At 40.0% G+C, this 19,263-nt stretch overlaps 1 protein-coding gene across 3 annotated transcripts in view; it reads left to right on the forward strand.

Moving 5' to 3' along the window:
- BRINP3 (BMP/retinoic acid inducible neural specific 3) overlaps positions 1–19,263 on the forward strand; it is a 225,061-nt gene that overhangs the window by 147,889 nt on the left and 57,909 nt on the right. For all 3 annotated transcript variants that reach the window (XM_009674513.2, XM_009674515.2, XM_009674514.2), the window contains exons 5-6: positions 12,588–12,693; positions 15,851–16,087. In XM_009674513.2, coding sequence (XP_009672808.1) covers positions 12,588–12,693; positions 15,851–16,087 — 343 coding nt within the window. The remainder of the gene's footprint in view (positions 1–12,587; positions 12,694–15,850; positions 16,088–19,263) is intronic.

Raw genomic sequence — 19,263 nt, forward strand, 5'->3', positions numbered from 1 at the left:
TCTTCTGATAGTAGCAAACTGTGATGGCATAAACGTCAACTCCTGACTTCATTGCAAGTGATGCCAGAGAAGCCAAGTGCCAAAAGAAAATCTCAGAGATTACTCCTCTCCTAGCAAAGTGCTCAAGATTTCCTTCAGCACTCATGGAAGTCCTTCTTAAGTGTCCATCAGGGCTCGACACCGAGTTCTTGTTTATGAGATCGTGTTTATTTGCGATGGTAGACTCCTTTACAGGAGATTTGTATCTTCATGGAGGGTTTTTCAGAATCTTAGTCCATCTTTAGCATCAGTTTAAAAGAAGAGCCTTCAAAGGCTTTCTGTAGACTTTCACATTTTCCTGAAACTGTCCTCTTTCATTAGAACGATTCTTTTGTTACACTGCAGAGGAAAAGAGCAATTTACTAAAGTCTCTATTGCACCTCCTCACCTCGTCAGAAGATTTAAAACTACGTTATGAATTTGGAAGTTTGTCATATGCATCTAACCTTCCATCAATATTTTACTGTTGGAGGCATTGTAATAGTATATGGAGGAATGTCAGCGTACAGTCCAGCAGGCTAAGCTCTGCTCCTAACTACCCCAAAGAGTCTTGCCGTGACCTTGAACAAATTATTCAAAGTTCTCTGTACCTTAGGCCTTCCATAATTAAAATGGTGATCACAGCATTCACTTATCTAATAATAAGCTGTGAGGTTTAATTCTGTCATGTTTGCAACTCCCCTCAGTAAGATTTGCTTTATGACAGCTCGGTATATCTCCATTTGGCCATAAAGGGTAATCTATTAAAAATAATCCTGTGGAAAGGAGTTGATATATTTATGACGGAAACAGAAGTGTAAGGCATCTTACTGTTCCTTCATGAGGTGAACGACCAAGGCATTTCACCTGTTAAACTTCACAGCATCAGGCAGTCACAATGCTAAAAAGACAATAAGGAAAGTTAATTAAGAGACTGTTCAGTATTAAAAAGAGTCATATACTATTATGACAGAATAATAGCTTAGAAAGAAGAATTATGTTCTACAGGCAAGCTAGAGAGTCTGATAGATAAAAACTAGCTAGAAGAAATCTACAGTGATGAATACATGGATTTTGTGCAGACATTTAAATGGGTAAGTCTTGTATCTCAAAAATTAACAAATATTCATGTCAAAGTCTTTTCGCCTAACATATTTTGAAAGGAGCTAGATAATTAGCTATCTCCAGAAATGTTCTGATTTCAGTTATGTGATTGCTTACATGGAAACTAATCAAAATGTGCAGACAGTAGAGTTCCCTTCCACTCTGAACAGACTAAAGTCCACTTCCCTGGGACTCCGCAGTGCTGGCAATAAAAATTAGTCTCTTTCCATTTGTTCCTCCTTATTTTTGAACTTCCCTCTTTCCCAGACCCTCTTGCTAGTAGGAACAATCTAGCTCTCTCGTTTCAGCTAAGCACAGCCCTCTGTCTAGATAACATTGTCCCTTGATCCTAATTCTAAGAGAAGTCTTCTGCATATTAATTTTTTTTTGTCTAGTTCCTGAAATAAGGATATCCAGAGTCGCTCAATTTTTAGCTGAAACTTTCCAAAGAGTAAACTGATTCATGAGCCTTTATAGATGACAAATAAGTTAAGGTCTGGCAATTGAGTTTAACGAAACTTTCCTATTGCCATGTATCAGGGAGATTTTCACCTGCAAATAATATGGAAACCCACATGGTCGATCTGACCTCCTTTGCTGAAAATAAAGGATTTGAGGAAGTCTATGGGAATTTTCCATCAAGCTGCAATTCCTTCTTCTCAAGAAGGCTATTTTGTTTGAATTCTTTGTGTTTCTGCTTTGTAACGGTCCTTCACTACTCAAAATTTACAAAGGTACTTCAGTAGCATTTGATATATTTACAGTTATGAGTGTTCTGCTTCTTTAGTCAAACTTAGCAAACTTATGAATCCAGTTTTACTTGTATTCTTTAGAGTAAAGCACTAAACTCTGATTTAAAGGTTCCATCTGACCTCCTGATGTGATGTGCAGTTTTGGACAGGCAGATTTGCTCACTTTTCCTCTGGAACATTTTTTTGTGTGTTTTGCTCATTAAAACTTTGAGGAGTAGAGTGAAAAATGCAGTGCGCTATCTAACTCCTACCTAGTTCTCGTTCACTAAAGACAATTCCTACCATCTACAGACTGTAGGGTGTTTGACATCAAAAGTCTCTATATTTCAGGTTGGGCATAGCCATAAATATCTTCGTCTTTATCAAGCTACAAGGTTCTTCACTTAACCTTTGGGTGTTTTACAGGATTAAGGATAAAATAAATGATCTTCTTTCCTTTGCCATCTGACAGATTAGATCTGGGTGATCAGACTGTATGCAGAACATAACTACCAACTCTCATTTTCCATAAATTTCAGCTAACTGACAAACCTGGGTTCAGATCTCTTCCCTCCTGAGCCACAGCAGAAAGGTGATACAATTAGCTGAGATATATTAGGTCCCAGAGTTGGGGGGGAAAAAAAGGAGAGTTTACTCTGTTTTATAATCTATTTTGCTTTTATAAACTTCATGGTTTGTTTTTTTTAGCTAGCCACTTTTCTTTTATATGGTTCCTCACTTAAACGAGTTTGTTTCTTTCCTTTGCCTTGCCTTTCCCAATACGTTTTTATCTAGAATAAGGCTTATTATCACAGCGGTGAGTTCTCTGTAAAAAAAAAAATCTGAAAATCCTTTTTATATTATATTATTAATAAATGATTGAAAAAATTTGTTTGGGTCATAGCAGAGAGTCCTAGCTACAACTGCGTGAATGCTTGTATCTTAATCAAATGTAGCCTAAGGGAAGAGAGAGGTTCAGTGTGCTTAGCCTCACCTCAGGCTTGCAGCAAGCAAGCGGAGACCTAACACAGCAAGCGGAGATCCCAAGTAAACTGCCCCCTTTCCTAGTTCTTCCCCGCTGCTTCCCCAGCTGCTTCTTCAGCCTGAAGCAACCCCGTAAATATGGGTGGTTCTGCCCGAAGGTTGGCAGCTGGAATAGAAATAAGGATAGGAATACCGTGGGAAAAGATCTTTGCTATGGGCAATTTCCACGTGAAGAGTCAGCATAGCAAAAGTTTATTCTTTTCCAAGCACTGCAGCTGAAATTATTGCACGTAGGCCCTGAAACATTTCTGTAACATCCATCGCAGAAAATAACTCAGGCAGCTCCTGCATGGCAGTGAGCCAGAATGCTGCTGAAATTTCCTACATCTCAGGAGAATCTCCCTAGCCGATTTTAAAAGTAAGAACCTCAAAACCACCTCAGTGGTATAAAACCCTTGCCTCACCGATCAAAGTAAGCCCCCCGCACGCTGGGTCTCACAATGAGAGCTGGGCTCCTGAGCGCTTCCTTACGCCAGCTCTGATTACGGGCATTGGTCCTCTAGCTCACTTAAAGGATTTAGAAAACATTAGCAAACTTGCGCAGGCTTCAGACCAGCTTCAGTACTGTTTCTTGAGACTGATCACCAAGACTTTTGTGTTTCCCTATTCTGTAACTAATTCCAGTATCGATCCTTGGTCAGACTTTTAAGTACTACTACTGATAAATATTTCTAGATGTTTTTTCCTACAAGATAATATTTCACAAGCAGCACACACATTTTATTTGAAAGATAAATGCCAGAGATTTGATTTCTGAATCCTGAGTCTCTTGTAATGTGTGCAGTAAACAAGTTTCCCAGTCCTGTTGGCCTATTTTGTGTAATAATTGTATAATCTGGAGCTATGCATGGTGCATGACGTATATCTTTACTGCAGCACAATTTAAAATCATATTCCAATCTCAAGCATTCCTCCTGTGTCTTTTTATAAGTTCATGTGAATTAAGGCTGAAGATTTGCTTTCGCCACAGATGAAACTACACCTATGAATGGAGCAATATAAATAAGCAGAGTTATAAAACAATATATGCAAACTATTCATCTAGCACTGAGTAGCCATCCATGAACACTGCTATGAAAAGAAGATTAAAGCTTCCAGTATAAAGTTGTTTTTGTTTCTTATGACAAATTTAGCCAAACATCTCTGTTCAATTTGAATGTCTGATATAGATTTAACGCTTAAATTATAGATCAGCTGCAATTGTTAGCTCTGTAATTAGGTCTTCAAATATGCAGGAAAATGTGTAAAAATGGTAATGTGAAAAAAATAGAATTTTGGAAAATGTAAAATGAAAGTTGGCAGTACTGAAGAGACAGGGCAAACGTGTTAGTCATTTGCAAGATGGGATGAAATGGGCAGGAAGCAATTAGGATACAACCTAAAAGTCCCTAAAAACAACCCAGGAGGAGAGCAAGCCAGCAGATATGCTTAATGTGGGAGATAATGAACTACAGAAAAATGAAGTGGATGCGCAAAGTGTTCTATTGCGGGTGTAACGGTGAGAGGGGTACAGAGAGCATTAGGAATTTTAGTGATATGAACGGCATAAATGAAACTGTAGTGTAGATGACTTCCAGAGGAGGAAGAACAAGATACGGAAATAGCTTAAATTGGTAAATTTTCTGAGACAATATGGAAGAGATCACAACTAAATTTTAGACTTACAGAGAAAGTTTTAATCATAGATAGGTTCTCCCTGGAAAATCTGGATCCTATTTAACTTCTGCTTCTATTACTTTGTTATTTTTTAAGCTTAAATGCTTTTAATCCTTTTTATGATACTTCTGTGTATACTAACATTAACCTTTAGTACCTAAATAGTTGGGAGAAGGGCTGATAGAGGCAAGGCTGCCGCAGCTCTGTGCCCACAGGGCCAACTAGTGGTGAGACTGAGCATGCACTCCCAATAGACAATCAGCCACAACACGTATATACATATGCACATGAGCCTTTGGCCCCTACCCTAAACATCCCGTAATAGTCTGGTGCAATCCCAAATCCTCTTCCCCGCATGCTGTCCCGTGCCCTGCACCCGACAGTGCCACCTCGGTCTGTGAGGTGTCCTGGGATCTTCTCCTAGAGGCTCGCTGCGATGAGTGTCCCTGGCCCCCAGGGTGGACATCTCTCCAGGGACAGCCCGGGGCCGGGGCGAGGAATTGACCTGTCACTGGGGTCTCCCCCTCCTGCTGCTGGGCTTCTGCACTATTTTGTGTGGGTGCACGCGTGGGCACGAGCCTCACACGGGCTGACGGCTCTGCCGCGAGGGGCCTGGGACAGGACGACAGTTGGGCGCCCTCACCTGCTGTTGCTGCCTGCCCTCCTTCATGTGTGCGCGGATGTGATTTTTACCACGTGACCTAATATTTAAGATGTTATTTTCTTCTCTTAAAACGTAATATATTTATCACTTTTTAAAAATAATCCCAGTCAAGGCAAAATGCTGCAAAATTAACCAAAGACAGTGCTGATATTCATCTAGACCTCCTTTTTCCTGCTATTTTTCACAAAAAAAAAAAAAAAAGCAGGTTTTAACTTTGCATTCTGATTCAGGAAGGACCTTCTTTTCCTTATTCATGCTTTTCCAATCTCAGAAGATGATCTTCCACCCAGCTACAGTGACTAGTATTAGCCATGATTCTTATATATGGCCAGATTGTGCTGTCTTCTCGAAACTAATGGGGAAACAGTGAAAAATCCCAGTAGCAAAGGACTGCATGTTTAAAACTGAGCCATAAAGATATAAATCTTATGCTGAATGCTCTTGGGAAGTCCTTACATGGGCATTGTTTAGATCCAGGATTTTGCATTTGGGCTAAATGGAGGTAGAGGGGCTCTGTGTAGACTTTTGCCCATGCTATGGTAATGGAATTATGCATGGCAAAGGATGGAGGGTCGACACAGGGGCTTCACTTTAGTGGACTTCTTTGCTTTTGCTTTCTGCAGATACCTTGAGATTTTTATGCACATGAAATATTATTTTAATTTGTATCTGCGCTGTCCTCTTTGTTTCTAATTTTATCTTTTAAACAAAATATATAGATTTCATTTATTATTCGCTGCTCAGCTGTCTCTGTAGGCAATAAAAGTTGTGAAAAAGTAATATTAGTATTCATTTAAGTGACTAAGACCAGGCAAGCAGAAGTATCTAAAAATAAACTGAAACAAAACACTCAGCTTTTATTACTTCGGCGCTAAGAAGTCTATTATTTCTCCATAAGAGAACTTGGCTCTTACATATTCCTCAAGGCTAGTTAAGAGAGATAACTTGTTCCTTCAGGGAGAGTGCCTGCCCTCATTCCCTTCAGAAAGCTAAGTCAAGCCTTTATTTCTGCGCGTAAGGCTAGGAGAGGCTCTGCTTCGGATGGCGGCCGTTCCTGGGAACCTGCCCACCGTTCGGCATAAGGAGCCACGGGAACACGCCATCTGACGCAAAGAGGTTTTGAAATGCCCTTGAAAAGGGAAAAAAATCGTGGCTCCGCTGTCAGAACTGTCAACACTGCCGGTGATTTCAACTGGAGTAAATCCTCGCTTTCAGTTTCGACGGCTTCGGGAATGTTTCACTGTCTGCAGTGTCAGCACTGCAGAGCAGCAGCAGGAGGAACCGCTTTCTCCTTCTTTCCCCCCACCCCGTCTCAAGTCTCTTTAGAAGTTTAACCTGTACATACTTTCTGCTAGCTCGGGGACCAGGCGTTCCCGACAACCTTCATTTCTTGTTGATTTTCCTACGGCACGGCGTAGATTCAAAGACTTGTTTGCATGTTCTTGTGAGTTCTTCTGGAATTAACAGAAAATACATTTTTCTTAGGAATAAGGGGGAATGGACTTGAACGGACAGGTGATTGCTCCCTGTCAGATGAGTCTAAACTGATAGCATTAAAAAATCATAATCTTATTTGAAGAATGTAGCAGCAGAGCACAATTAAGCTTATCTGAGTTCATTTCCAGTTCCTAAAATATTTTGATTTCCTAGGCATGCAGTGCTTAATGTGGGGATAATACCTTTCAATTTCACTGTTGTTGTAATGTAGTCGCCTAGCTCAGAGCTTATTCCTGAGAGTGAAGAAACAAAATATGGGGAAGGGTGGGATTACACAGATCTCTTGAGAAGTTTTATTGTTGTGTTCAAATAGTCATCTCCTTGCTCAAAAGCTTTAAAAAAAAGTTCTTATTCCACTTCTACTGAAGTTAATGGAAATTTTGCACTTTATTTCATTTGCAAAAGTATCAGGTTTACTGTTTCTGTTACATCTTATAAGCACAAACAATAGGAAAATGTGATGGGAGTGATTCTATTTCTCCTGAGTTAGTGGGCTCTTCAAATTAAGAAGTCAGTCCTATTGTATCAGAAAACGTGTTGAAAATGTTACATGCCTATGAGATATTTCTTTAAAATGATGGCAATCACCACAAAAAAAAAAAGTTAGAACATTGATCCAAACCCTGACTTTGAATGCTGTTGGTTTGTCTCTGTCTCCTTCAGAAACGTTCATCTAGCTGGTGGCATGACAAGTGACAGCCTTTGGAACATGAAGAAGGTTTACTTTACTTTAATGATGCACTAATTAGTGAGAGTCTTTTAATATCCTCAATGACACAAGAAGGGCAGTGGAGCAGCAACTATTGCATTACAAAGAAAGGTGCTGAAAGAAAGTGTGTTTGAGAAAAGCTGTAGAGCTTGGGGGAAAAAAAGGAACGTTAACAGGGCAGCCACTTTTTAAATAAAAAGTACATTTAGTTCCAATTCATGTGATGAACTTGGGTTATTTTAGGTGAAATAAGCGTTGACTGCAGCATGTGCAGGCACAGCAATGTGTGGGAAAGCAGGCCTGAAGACAAGCCCTGAAGGTGAGGGTAATAGGAGAGTCATACAGGAGAATCCTAAGGAGAAATGGAGGATGAAAAACGTGCTGTGAGGATAACCTACCAGAAAAGGCCAGGCAGCTCTTTGTGCCCATTCCTTTCGCTATCGAGGCCACAGGTAGACGTGATTTTGCAGCCCATCCATACACCTCTCATAGAGCTTTTCCTATCACCACAAAATGATCCATGCCCCAGGGCAGCACTGGTGGTGTATGGAGACCTCTGTGTCCTTGGTGACTCTTACCCCGGTCACTGTTATTTCGTAATTATGCAAGGGAACTGCAGATTATATTAGGCCCTGCCAATCACCCTGTGTTACTAGTTCCATTGAATGATTTATGGTGGAAATGATTTATTTAGTGTAAGTGGTAACGGTAGGATCTGGTCTTACCTAACCATTAATTAGCCTCCTTGCATAAGAAGTAGCATTTTTCCCTCTTCCCTAGACATTCATCCAAAATACCAAAGCACCTGAGTTTCATTTTGTGCCAGCAATTGTTTGCCTTCTCCTTCTGTACTTTTACTCATTCTGCTACCTGCACCAGGCGTTCTGAAGAGACTTTTCTCCATGAGTATCATCATGTATATACGATGAATTTGCTGCTAAAGCATTATTTTAACGTTTAAAATATTAAGCAGGGTTATACAAATATGAGCGCAGCTGCCTATTTTGAAGTGACTAGCATTGTCTCATTCTCCTTTGTGTTGGCTTAGTTATCTTTGTTAGAAGCCAAATATATATTTTAAAGTCTTCCTGAAGAGGACAGTCCTTTATGCAAGACAGCACACCACCTCTGCATGGGCGTGTAGTTAGGGATATTAGCTATGTGCGTTTGAAAAGGCACACCAGGAACAAAATCTCTGTAGAAATACACTTCCCTTTCATTAGGAAAGCCTTCTATAGGCTTAATTATCATGGACAAAAAAAGCACACAGTTTCCTAGGGAAATACTACCCACCGATATCACAGGAATTCAGCCCTGCTAAAGAGCTAGGAGGTATGTTCTCAGTGCACTTGTAATCGGGTCGTTATCACCATGGTTATGAGTTTTAACTGACTGAAAACTGTAGGCATTTGTCTCATTAATGCCAAATGTTATAGTTTATTTCTGGGAACTGAAAACCCTGCTGCCTGGGGAAACCTGTTCTGTGATAATCTTTGAAAACAAGGCACTTGAGAATAGCCTGCCTGGTTCATGTCAGATGGTTTTACACATATTTTGTTACTGGTTCTTGGGGGGGTTGACTGTTAAATAACTTTGTTCTGTGGTATTTTGCTTTATGAGTTACTGTTCGTTATGGACTGCAAGTCTAGCGCTTACAAAAAAAAAAAAAACCCATGTGATTAGGATGCTTTTTGCTCATCCTCAATCAATGCTGGACTACGCTGGCATTTTAGCAGTTTCTTTGCATTTACAGCTTACCTTTCCCCATCCTGCTTTTGGTTTATCTTTTATTGTGTGCCTTCAGACAAAACAATTTTCAGCTGTGATCTTGAGACCGAATTTAATCACATTTCTGTGTTTGGAAGATAATTAAATAAGTGACATTCCCTTTCCAATTTTGTTTCTGTCATTGCAGTCTTCTTCCTGTCACAGAAGGAAAATGCAAAATTATCAGTGATTTCAGTAACAGCGGGATTGAGCCAGCATTAATTCATTCGGACCATTTGTTTTCCCTGTAGTCAGCTTTGTTATTAAAATGAGTTACCCAGAAATGAAAACCTGGCACTTGATCTGAAAATTTGTCAGGAAGTTGAGCCTTTCTTACATAATCTCTAATGCCATTTATCAACTACTCAAATTTTTCTTCTAAATTACAACCTCTGCTAAGTAGGATTTGTAGAGCTATAAAAGAATATATATAACTAACTACTTCACTTTGACCTCAGGTTGGAAGTGCCATACGTACAAGGTTGGAGTTGCCCTTTCTTTGTTTTATATTGGGACTGCAAGTTTCTGCTTTGCTTTTTGTGATGTATTTTGCATACAGAAGAACAGTATCAGAGCAAAGCTGTTGGCAGAGGAAGGCTCTGCTCTTGGGAAAGTAAAATGTATAACATAAATATATAGATTTGAGTGAAAACTTAAGTTCTGGACCAGATCCTTAATTATTGCTCTATTTATAGTCAGGACTTGGACCCTGCTTGCTTTGATTGAAATCCCAAACCCACTGCAAGAGGCAAGAGGCGATCAGCTCAGGGGCAGGCTGGAAGTGCTGTGACCCTTAGGCCCACCTCTTCCTGAATCAGTGTTTTTATGTGACTTATCCTGAGAAAAGAAGTCAAAAAGCCATTTAGCATGAATTGTTTTCAATTCTGCTTTCTGCCACACCTAACACACTAAGTCCTGTCACTCCTGGAAAAAAATAGTGGTAACGTCTACAGGTACCATCCAAGTGAAGGATGAAGCTGCACGAACAAAAAGGGAGGCCACAACTGTACTTGCTAACCTTCCTTATTTTCTTATCTCAGGAGAATAGTGAAAATTCATAAGAATAATGAAAATGAATGGGAATTGTAAAAATGGCTATACAATTTCTACATTTTAAATCATTTTGTGATGCTGCAATGCCCTGTAGACAAATGATCGAAAAAATCAAAACCAAAAATAATAATAAATGGGGCTTTAAATAAAGAAATACATAAAAAAATGTGGAGCATAATCTTTCAGAATAAGGATAAAACCCATAAAATCTCTCTCTCTCTCTCTTTTATGGTCTTCTGGCTGTTTATCTTATTTAATGTACCTGTACTCCTTGTCTTTGTTATTCTTGTAAATGGATTGCAATTTCTTAAATGGGCCTGGGGTATTGCACGAAAACGAGATTTTGGCATGGAATTTGAGACGGCTAGTTTGGGGGTGGGAAGGAGGGGGCTGAAGCTGCCATTTCCGCAGCGTCCCAGCCCCCTCTGACGCCAGTGCAAGCGCTGTTGTGCTGATTCAGGATGATTAAGCCAAAGACAGGGAATATCTGGCTCTGACGTAATTAGTAAAGAAAGCCAAGCGTCATGTGTAGAGAGGAGAGAGCCTGATGCAGTTGCATTTCCTTGCACAGTGGGCACTCAACTAGCAGGTTTGGCACACGCCAGGTCTGTGCTTCCTCTATGTGTGCTTAAAGTATTGCGAAGGGTCTGATCCTCCGCTCTCGTGAACGCTAGTGCAAAGTGACAGAAGAGCATCAAGACCTTAGAAAAACCTAAGGCTTTATACTTACTTTGCGAAAGGGTAAGTGATTTTGGAAAATTTCAAACAAAGTATGCAGCTCAGTGGTTTCAAGAGGAAGAGCATGATCCAGCTGTGGCCACGCGCACGTACAGCGGGCAGGAAAGAAGCTGCTTGCGAGTCAGGTCCTAAGCAGCATGGACATTCGTGGCTCACTTAAGCAGTAAAGAAAACCTTCTTGTTCCTTCTGAAACAGATTGTTAAAATAACTGGCTTCCTTCTGCTTGTAAGGATTAATAATAATTGTCCGATTGCATATCGGTCAGCTGCTCGTTTGAGGTGTAAACTTAGGAAATGAGCTCCTTGATCCTGTAATTTAGGCTGACTTTCCATGAGATCCAGAGAACAGAACAGCTGGAGCAGCAGCAAACAGAAAGACCATCAGGTAGAGGTCAACATGTCCATGACCTCGCCAAAAGGAAGAGAGCAAGGAAGTTTCAGGATAGTGGCTGGAAGGAGTTTGGGAGGGGCGAGTGATAGAGGATTTGGCTGTATTTGAGTGACAAAGGAGACTGGGAAGATATCCCAGTGGCCAGCATTTCCTGCTACAGCTCTGCTTGTATTATTTTTATCCTACTTTCTCCGTCCTCTTTCTGCCTGATCTTGGTATAAAGGAGAATGAACTACAAAAGCAGGAATTTTCTGCAGCGTCTAAATCAGTCCAGGGAACGCGTTTCAGGCCTGGAGATGTGTTTGTATGCCCACCTGTCCTAAGGGCTCGGGGACTTTCCTTGGCTCCCTGCACAGGCTGGAAGAAAACGTTGAGATGGTGCCCAGGCCGCTGTGCTGCTGTCAGCCTGCCCTCCAGGCGTCACAGGAAAGCTCAGTGCTCCGTTGCTGGATTAGACTAGCCTTTAAAAAAGAAACTAGTTTTTATAATTGTTTTCTGGCCACTTTTAAAATTATCCATAATATCCCATGAAGTATATAAATCACTTTTCTGCTTTTTTTTTTTTTTAACCGACTCATTTAACACGCTGCCTGTTGCCAAGCTCCAGCCTCAAATGTTAACCCAAAGCTCTATTTGAGGTGACCCTAGTTTTGATAAATTTAGTTGCATTTTGTTCCTGTGGTCAGGGATTCTGTGATTACCATAGGCAGAATGTCTAGAAACTTACGTCTAATCTTACTTCAGATCTTTCCCGGGTGAAAAATATCCCCCTGCCACCACTGTAAGTACAGCTCGTGAAGGTTTTTATTCCAGAATCCTGCTGTGCTATATAGAAGCAGTGAGAAGTTTATGCATGACTTCAACAAGGAGTTGCCCCGTGTACAAGTCAGTGAAAATCACAGTCCTCCTCATAACGAACCACATTTATTAAGCTCATTCTAATTCGCATAGCTATGAAAGAATAAATCATCTTTAGACTATTGATCTGGCAAAGCCTTTTAAATGATTCCTTGCAATAGAAATAGCACTCTGCAGAGTTTGCTGTACTGGTAAAATATTTGCAATTACACATTGCGTAAATAAAAGGTTTCGCGTTAATTAAGTCGGAAATGTTCAGACAACTGAATTAAAGGGGAACTTTATGAAACAAACTTCTGAACTGCTCAGTCTGTTTTGAATAACACAGCAAATGGTTTTCCATTCCCTTACCATCAGGTAACAGAAACGCGGACTGGTCCTCTTGGCTGCAGTAACTATGACAACCTAGATTCTGTCAGTTCTGTTCTGGTTCAGAGTCCTGAAAATAAGATTCAGTTGCAAGGTATGTAGGTGCAATTTCATTAATTTGTTTTGAACTGGATGACATTTATCACACTCTTTGTTTTTCTTTTTCCCACCTCATAAAAGGTCATTTTCCTAATTTTTTTGTCCAATAAGTACCTTCTAGACAAAGTGAAGGAAATGTCAGTACCTCGTGTTGCTTTTGAAATGGAAACAATATCTGTACCCGCCAGAAAATAATGTGAATAATGTGGTTACCGTTTTACAACCCTATTTAGCAGTCACTTATGCACCTTTTACGCAGCCCGAATCCCCAAGGATTACACCAAGCGGGGAACGACATTTGGCATGTTCAGCCTTCTTGCACACGCTGAGTAGTAGCTTGTACATCCCGCGGAAGTGAACGGCATCGCCAGAGGACTAACATTTGGCCGCAGATTTAGGAAGACTCTGAATAATGCAGAGTCCAAAGGCTCCTCTGGGACTTTTAAGAAAACCTATGAAGGTTAGGTGTCTCATTCATCAGAAACATAGCAAGAGAAAAACAAATAAAATAAGAAGCATCGTTCCTAATTCAATTTTTGCAGATCCCACTAGGTGCACGCCCCTACCTGCATGTTTGGCACCCCATGAACATCTCATTATCGCTCCTATGAAAACCTAAATTCTCTTTAATTTACTTGTGTATACTGCTGATGCAAAGGGGTATATATATATATATATGTGTACACACTATGTGTATATATATATATGTGCACTGTATATATGTACTGCAGCATAGCAGTGTATATATATGACTACTATAAATAGCAGTGTATACCTCCAATATACTTGCATACGTATACACAGAGAGCAGGATTTGGTTCTCAGTTTGCAGTTACAGATAGTTAATTACACAATTATTTCTAGTTTTAAGTGTTTTTGCTCTTGGTTCATAAATCAGTTAGATAGTGTGAAGCTTTTGCTGATTATTAAGAGCGATTGTCAGGGAAAGATTATTTTCCTGTTTAATATAAACATGTGCTTTCCTTTTTTTTTTTCCTTTCCCATCTCCTAGGTTAAAGGCCATACAATCATACAATGATTTTACAGGCAATATATATTTTTAAAGATGATCTCATCATTTTCACTGGTATGCAGTGAAATATCTCCAGAAATAATTTACCATTTTAAATGCTCTCCAGCATTTGAATGATATTTGTCAGTCAAAATTTGGAAATTAGTTTTTGCATTCGTCTGAGAGGTTAGACGCATGTCACTGGATTGTCATTAAAAGAAATATGTGATTAGAACTGCTTAAACTGTTCCATATTTATCACGCATGAGTTGAACAAGACTCAGGATTGCTTGTTTAGGCTTTGTTTTCATTTCACAATTTCAAGGCTTTCCACAAGCATATCAGTATATGGAAAGGTATACCCCGGTAGCAAGAGTTTTACAAGTTTTGAAATGAGGCAGAAGAAAGCACAAAGAGAGCTGGTTATGGCAGTGTTATCAGTGGTCTCTTATGCTTCTGTGATGTGGCTTTCTGCCTGCAAAGCCTGTAAAATAATCGTTAGAGCTGTTATTTTTATGTAGCTAACAGTGAGGAACAAATGTCCATGGAACTGAACTTCAAGTGCCGACCTCGCAGAGGCCCTATATCACAAACAACCTTTCCATATACTAAGAAGTGACTTGGTCCACAAATCAGTGCCACTGATTCCACTTTTAGGTACTTTTAAATATGACCCCACAGCTACAGAAAATAAAGCAAAACGTATGACCACCTTGCTGTGGTTTTTTAATTGGTGGGTTGTTTAATACTCTCTAGCTAGAGTGACTGATAGCTATGGATCATTTAAAATGTTTCCATATAAAATACTTATCCTCGTCACGGGGATCATGTGAGCAATGCTCGAAATTTTCAGATAAGGAGGTCTGCATTTCTGATGACAAATATTCTGAATTTTTAATTCATCCGCTCTGCGGTTCTGATACAGCACACTGTTGCACGGCCTCTGCTTGTCAGGACAGAGGAAGACATGAAAACACATTTCCAAGTAAGTTAGGACGTAACAGGAGCTTTTTGAAACAAAATGGCAGCTAGACTTTGCATCCCTTTCCCCTATAACACCTTCAGTAGACTGAAGAATGAACTCTCTTTCTCAGGGTTTTGAAGCCCTACCCGGCACGTCCAACTGATGGTCCCTCTGGCACTTTGGAATCCCTTACAAGAAATCGGTAACATCTGTTTGATAACACCTGGTCTGAGCTGGCTCCAGGGCATGTGGCAGCCAGAGGGCATCACCAGGCAAAGTAGGGCTACACAGCATAAGTTCATGCACTCAAAAAGTCAATAATGAAGTTGCTGCTTATTTGGTTTTGTTCAAAACGATATAATTGCAGCTCATAATGAATCATCATACGCATATTTTTGCACCACACTTAACGAGAAAAGGCCACTAAATACCAGTGTTATAAGACATGAAATATCAGCCTAATTTTATTTTTCTAACATTTCCTCCAGCTCAGCTTTTCCCATCCTTCTTGCTTTCTCTCTGCAGAACCGTGCACAGATAACTGGAGTAATTTAGACACATTGGTACTTTAGGTGCATCTTGTTGTGTCAAAGCCAACATGGAGAACAATTCCATCACAAAATGGAAAAGTTTACCTTCATACCTCTCTTTTACTGATTATACTGTCTCTTTACTCTCCTTGTTGCTGTCGTTCAGGATTGCTTTCGCTTCATCAGCACTCTCAAAATTTGCATTAAATGCTAGCACCAAGATTGTAATTCAGCTGCAGGCTTTCCTGCTGAAAAGCTCTTCCAGCTGAGACTGTTCATTCAGCAAATCTTAACAAGGAGAAGTTGATGTAATCCTTTCTTTCTGTTTTTGACAATCTCCCTGGAAATAATTTATCCCAGTATCCTGGGAACACAATTTGCTGGTTAGTGGAATTCTTATTCCTCACTGAGATAGAAATGTAAGGAAGTCATCTGAAATTAAGTGTTAAGAAAGGAAATATATGACATGGTGCAGATGCCAGGCGGATGGTAAATGGACCTAAAGAAGCCATACTTTCCTTTCATACCTGTTTTCTTTTTTTTTAATTTGTTGTTGTTGTTATTCTTGTTGTTGTTACCCGTTTGCATGGGTTGGGGAAGCATTCCTCTGCATTTCATGATATAATGTTTACTTTATTTCCCTCAGGTCTTCAGGTCATCCTACCCGAGTATCTGCAAGAACACTTTGTACAGGCAGCTCTGAGCTATATTGCCTGCAACTCAGAAGGGGAGTTCATCTGCAAGGACAATGATTGCTGGTGTCAGTGCGGGCCCAAATTCCCGGAGTGCAACTGTCCCTACATGGACATTCAAGCCATGGAAGAAAATCTGCTTCGCATAAGCGAGACCTGGAACGCATACAACAGTGAATTTGAAGAATCTGGTAAGATGCTTTAAATAATTTTTGTCCGTTTGGCTGTCGCTCACAAAATGTATTCCTAGAGCAGATGCCATTTGAAATCACCAGAATGGTTCCCATGTCCAAATCTAAGCAAATACTTAAGTGCGTCCTTGACCTGAGTCTTAATTATTATCACATGCTGATAAGGAAGATTGCCCTCCCCTCATGAGGGTCAGCAATCTGTGGAGATGCATGAGGGTTCTGGCAAGCTGTGTTTGAGGCTGCATGTGCTACGCTTTGTGGAGTCTAGGGCTGTGAGGGCTCGGTCCCTACTGGAATAAGAAGCGTACTGGTGGGAGAAGAAAGCAGAATGGAGGAGGAATAAGGTCAGTTTATTCCCTTTGCATAGATATTCTGAACTTTTCTTCTGCAATGCAGCTGAAACAGCAGCTTCAGCTCACATCTCTTTTTCTGTGTTGGGTCAAAGTTTCTCCTGTACTTCCCTTTTCTACTACTCCTCCAGAGATGCCAAGACTAAAACAGAGGGTGCAGTTTGCCCTCAGTTTTCCAAGCAGTTAACAGTTCATCCATCATAGTTCGTAGCTTGCTTCTTCACATGATTTCTGTTTAAATGGACTTATCCATTTTGTCTCTACAACACTTTTTTGCCACACTGGTTTTCTCTAAAGCATCAAGGTTTGTTTCATACATCATTTCACCTGTGCTTATCATCAGAAGTCCCATTCCCCTAGAGAATGGGAACTGAAGGTAAAATCAGCTTTTGAACAACTATTTTCACAACTCACTCCCTCAGTAATATCAGTAACAGCTGTCTAGCCAGATGGTGGGAAAAGTAAGGGGAGCTCAGCAGAGCTGGGAAAAATCATGAGGAAAAAAAAGAGAAATGCTGGAGATAAGGAAGGAGTAGGGGAAAAAAAGCAGGAAAAAAGCAGAAAAAAACAGCTCATTTGAAGTGAATTACATTAGAGAGAAAAAAAGTAAAAGGAAGAGAGGGGGGAAAAGCCTATGCAGGGTGGGTGGGGAGAGTGTGGGAGAATGGAAGAAGGATCGGTGCAATACTTACCTGTGAACATGCACATGTGTGCACATTCATTTTTTACCTTGGCTGTTGTATTGTTAAAGATAGATTTCTCGATTCAGGGTCAACACTTTTAAAAGACCCTAAATCAGTTAAGTTTTCAGTTGCTATAAGTTTTTTAGTGAGGTTTGAGGCGTCAAATGTATGAGACTCGCCTTTGAAGATCTCAGGCCATTTTCCCAGCCCCTGTCTCACTCTTAAAGTGCAGATATAGAACTTATAATATTTCCCTAGAGGATCATAGACATCACTGATTATAAAAATATGAAGATGTGTTTCCTTTTTTTTGCACATAAAACCAGCATTTTCGCAGTGACTATTCTGACATCATTAATCATGTCTGGAGTCATGCTTTCATTTACTGCTCTGCAAATCAAGTGTGTTGAATCTACAGAGGGGCACAGCTTTGCTTACCATATTTTATCCTGTTTGCCTGGGGTGCGGCATGGTTCAGTGACTGAAGAATGTCAGTTGATGTCACCTACTTTGCGGCAGTTTTAGCTTGCAGAAAGTGTACTGTGTAGCGTATGTATTTCTAACTCCGTAGAGGACTCTCATTGCAAGCTGCACAGAATCACATGCCAGGAGCATCAACTTGCTTGTGAGGCAGAATAGTTAATTGCCAGCTGCACCTAGAGTCCTGTGCTCGGGATTCAGACCTGAATGTCAGGGGCAGAAGGAGGTAAGAGTTAAATTCTCTGCTTTCACAAGAGGCTCTTTAGCTATACTGTGTTAATCACTGAAATGACAACTTTACATGCATGTGTCAGTTGGGTAATTGCTAGTAGGTGTGTTTATTAAAGAGTGTGAAATGGAGACTGTTAACATCATCAAGCCCCATGCCACACACACCCTTTACCCTTGAATTATTTAAATTACTCTTAACTTAATAAATATAGAAAACGTGGTGTCTCAATCCCATAGGTAGCTTAGAAAATCTCCGCTTTCATTTATAGACTGTTTTGCATAAAGACGTGCACTGAAAAATGATATAGGTGACCTCACTCTGTTTGGGTTTGCAATTTGCTGGAAAAAAGTTGGCAAGTGAACTTTTGATAGATAACTTTGTTATTGCCCACAAAACCTCCCATAAATCATGGGTTACTCTCTGAAAAGCCCTTCCCAGAAGGGTTGCCACACATAGACTCTAAAGAGATTGCGAGCCATAGTGGCTATTGAGAGAGATTCTGAAAACCTTATGAAATTATTTTGATTATGAAATATTGAAACTATGAAACATACCCTTAGCAAATATCAGCATTATCTGATTCATGTTAATAGCATGTTTTGAGAATAAAAGTGCCTTGTGTTAAACAAAGGTGATATTTTAAATAGATTTTGTTTAACTTTTTATGGGAAGTAAATCCTGCAGGCTTTGTCTAAATGAACATGAGTCAGCTTTTGGGGTAAGAGTCCATCATTTTTGTTGTAATTAGTTTATAATAAAAATAAATTAGCCAGACAAGTAAGTGCGATAGAGGACAAGATTATGTAGTAACTTCAGGTCTGGGTAGATAGGGGCGGGATAACCCACAGCCATTGAACCCATATAGCCCACTGCTCACTGCATAGGCACAAATGAACAAATTCCACCCTTTAACACGTATAAACTCTAGATCCAGGTTAAATACAAGTGTATTCATTTAATTACTTTTCTGCCTTCCAAAACCCTTCCTTATCTTATGTATAATAAAACAGTCTCCGAATGGAGAGATGAGTTTTGTCCCTAGATACAGGTCTGTTAAAACCTACTCGGTTCACTTGAGGTCATGCACATTATCTGTGGACAGAATTGAGCCTGAAGAGGAAGAAGCAAATATTCTGTTTAAGGTGACTTGTTTGCTGTCAGTATTATCTCTCCTTCTGTCTGTTCTAGATAAAGCAACTGAAGAATAGATTTTTCAAAGGCAAAAATGGTAGTTCTTCAGTTCCTAACTCACATTTAAAATCAATAGGTATCTAACTACTGTTTGTATCTCTGAAAGTGTCCGCCTGAACCTCCAGGAATAAAGAAAAGGCGAGAGGAAAAAAAGAAAGAGACTACTATTTTCTCCAAGACCTACTGCTGTCTTCCAAATTAAGCAGATTACAATGTTGCTTTGCTTTTTAAATCATGAGA

Source organism: Struthio camelus, chromosome 8 (genome assembly GCF_040807025.1).
Source record: "Struthio camelus isolate bStrCam1 chromosome 8, bStrCam1.hap1, whole genome shotgun sequence".
NCBI classification, from domain to species: domain Eukaryota; kingdom Metazoa; phylum Chordata; class Aves; order Struthioniformes; family Struthionidae; genus Struthio; species Struthio camelus.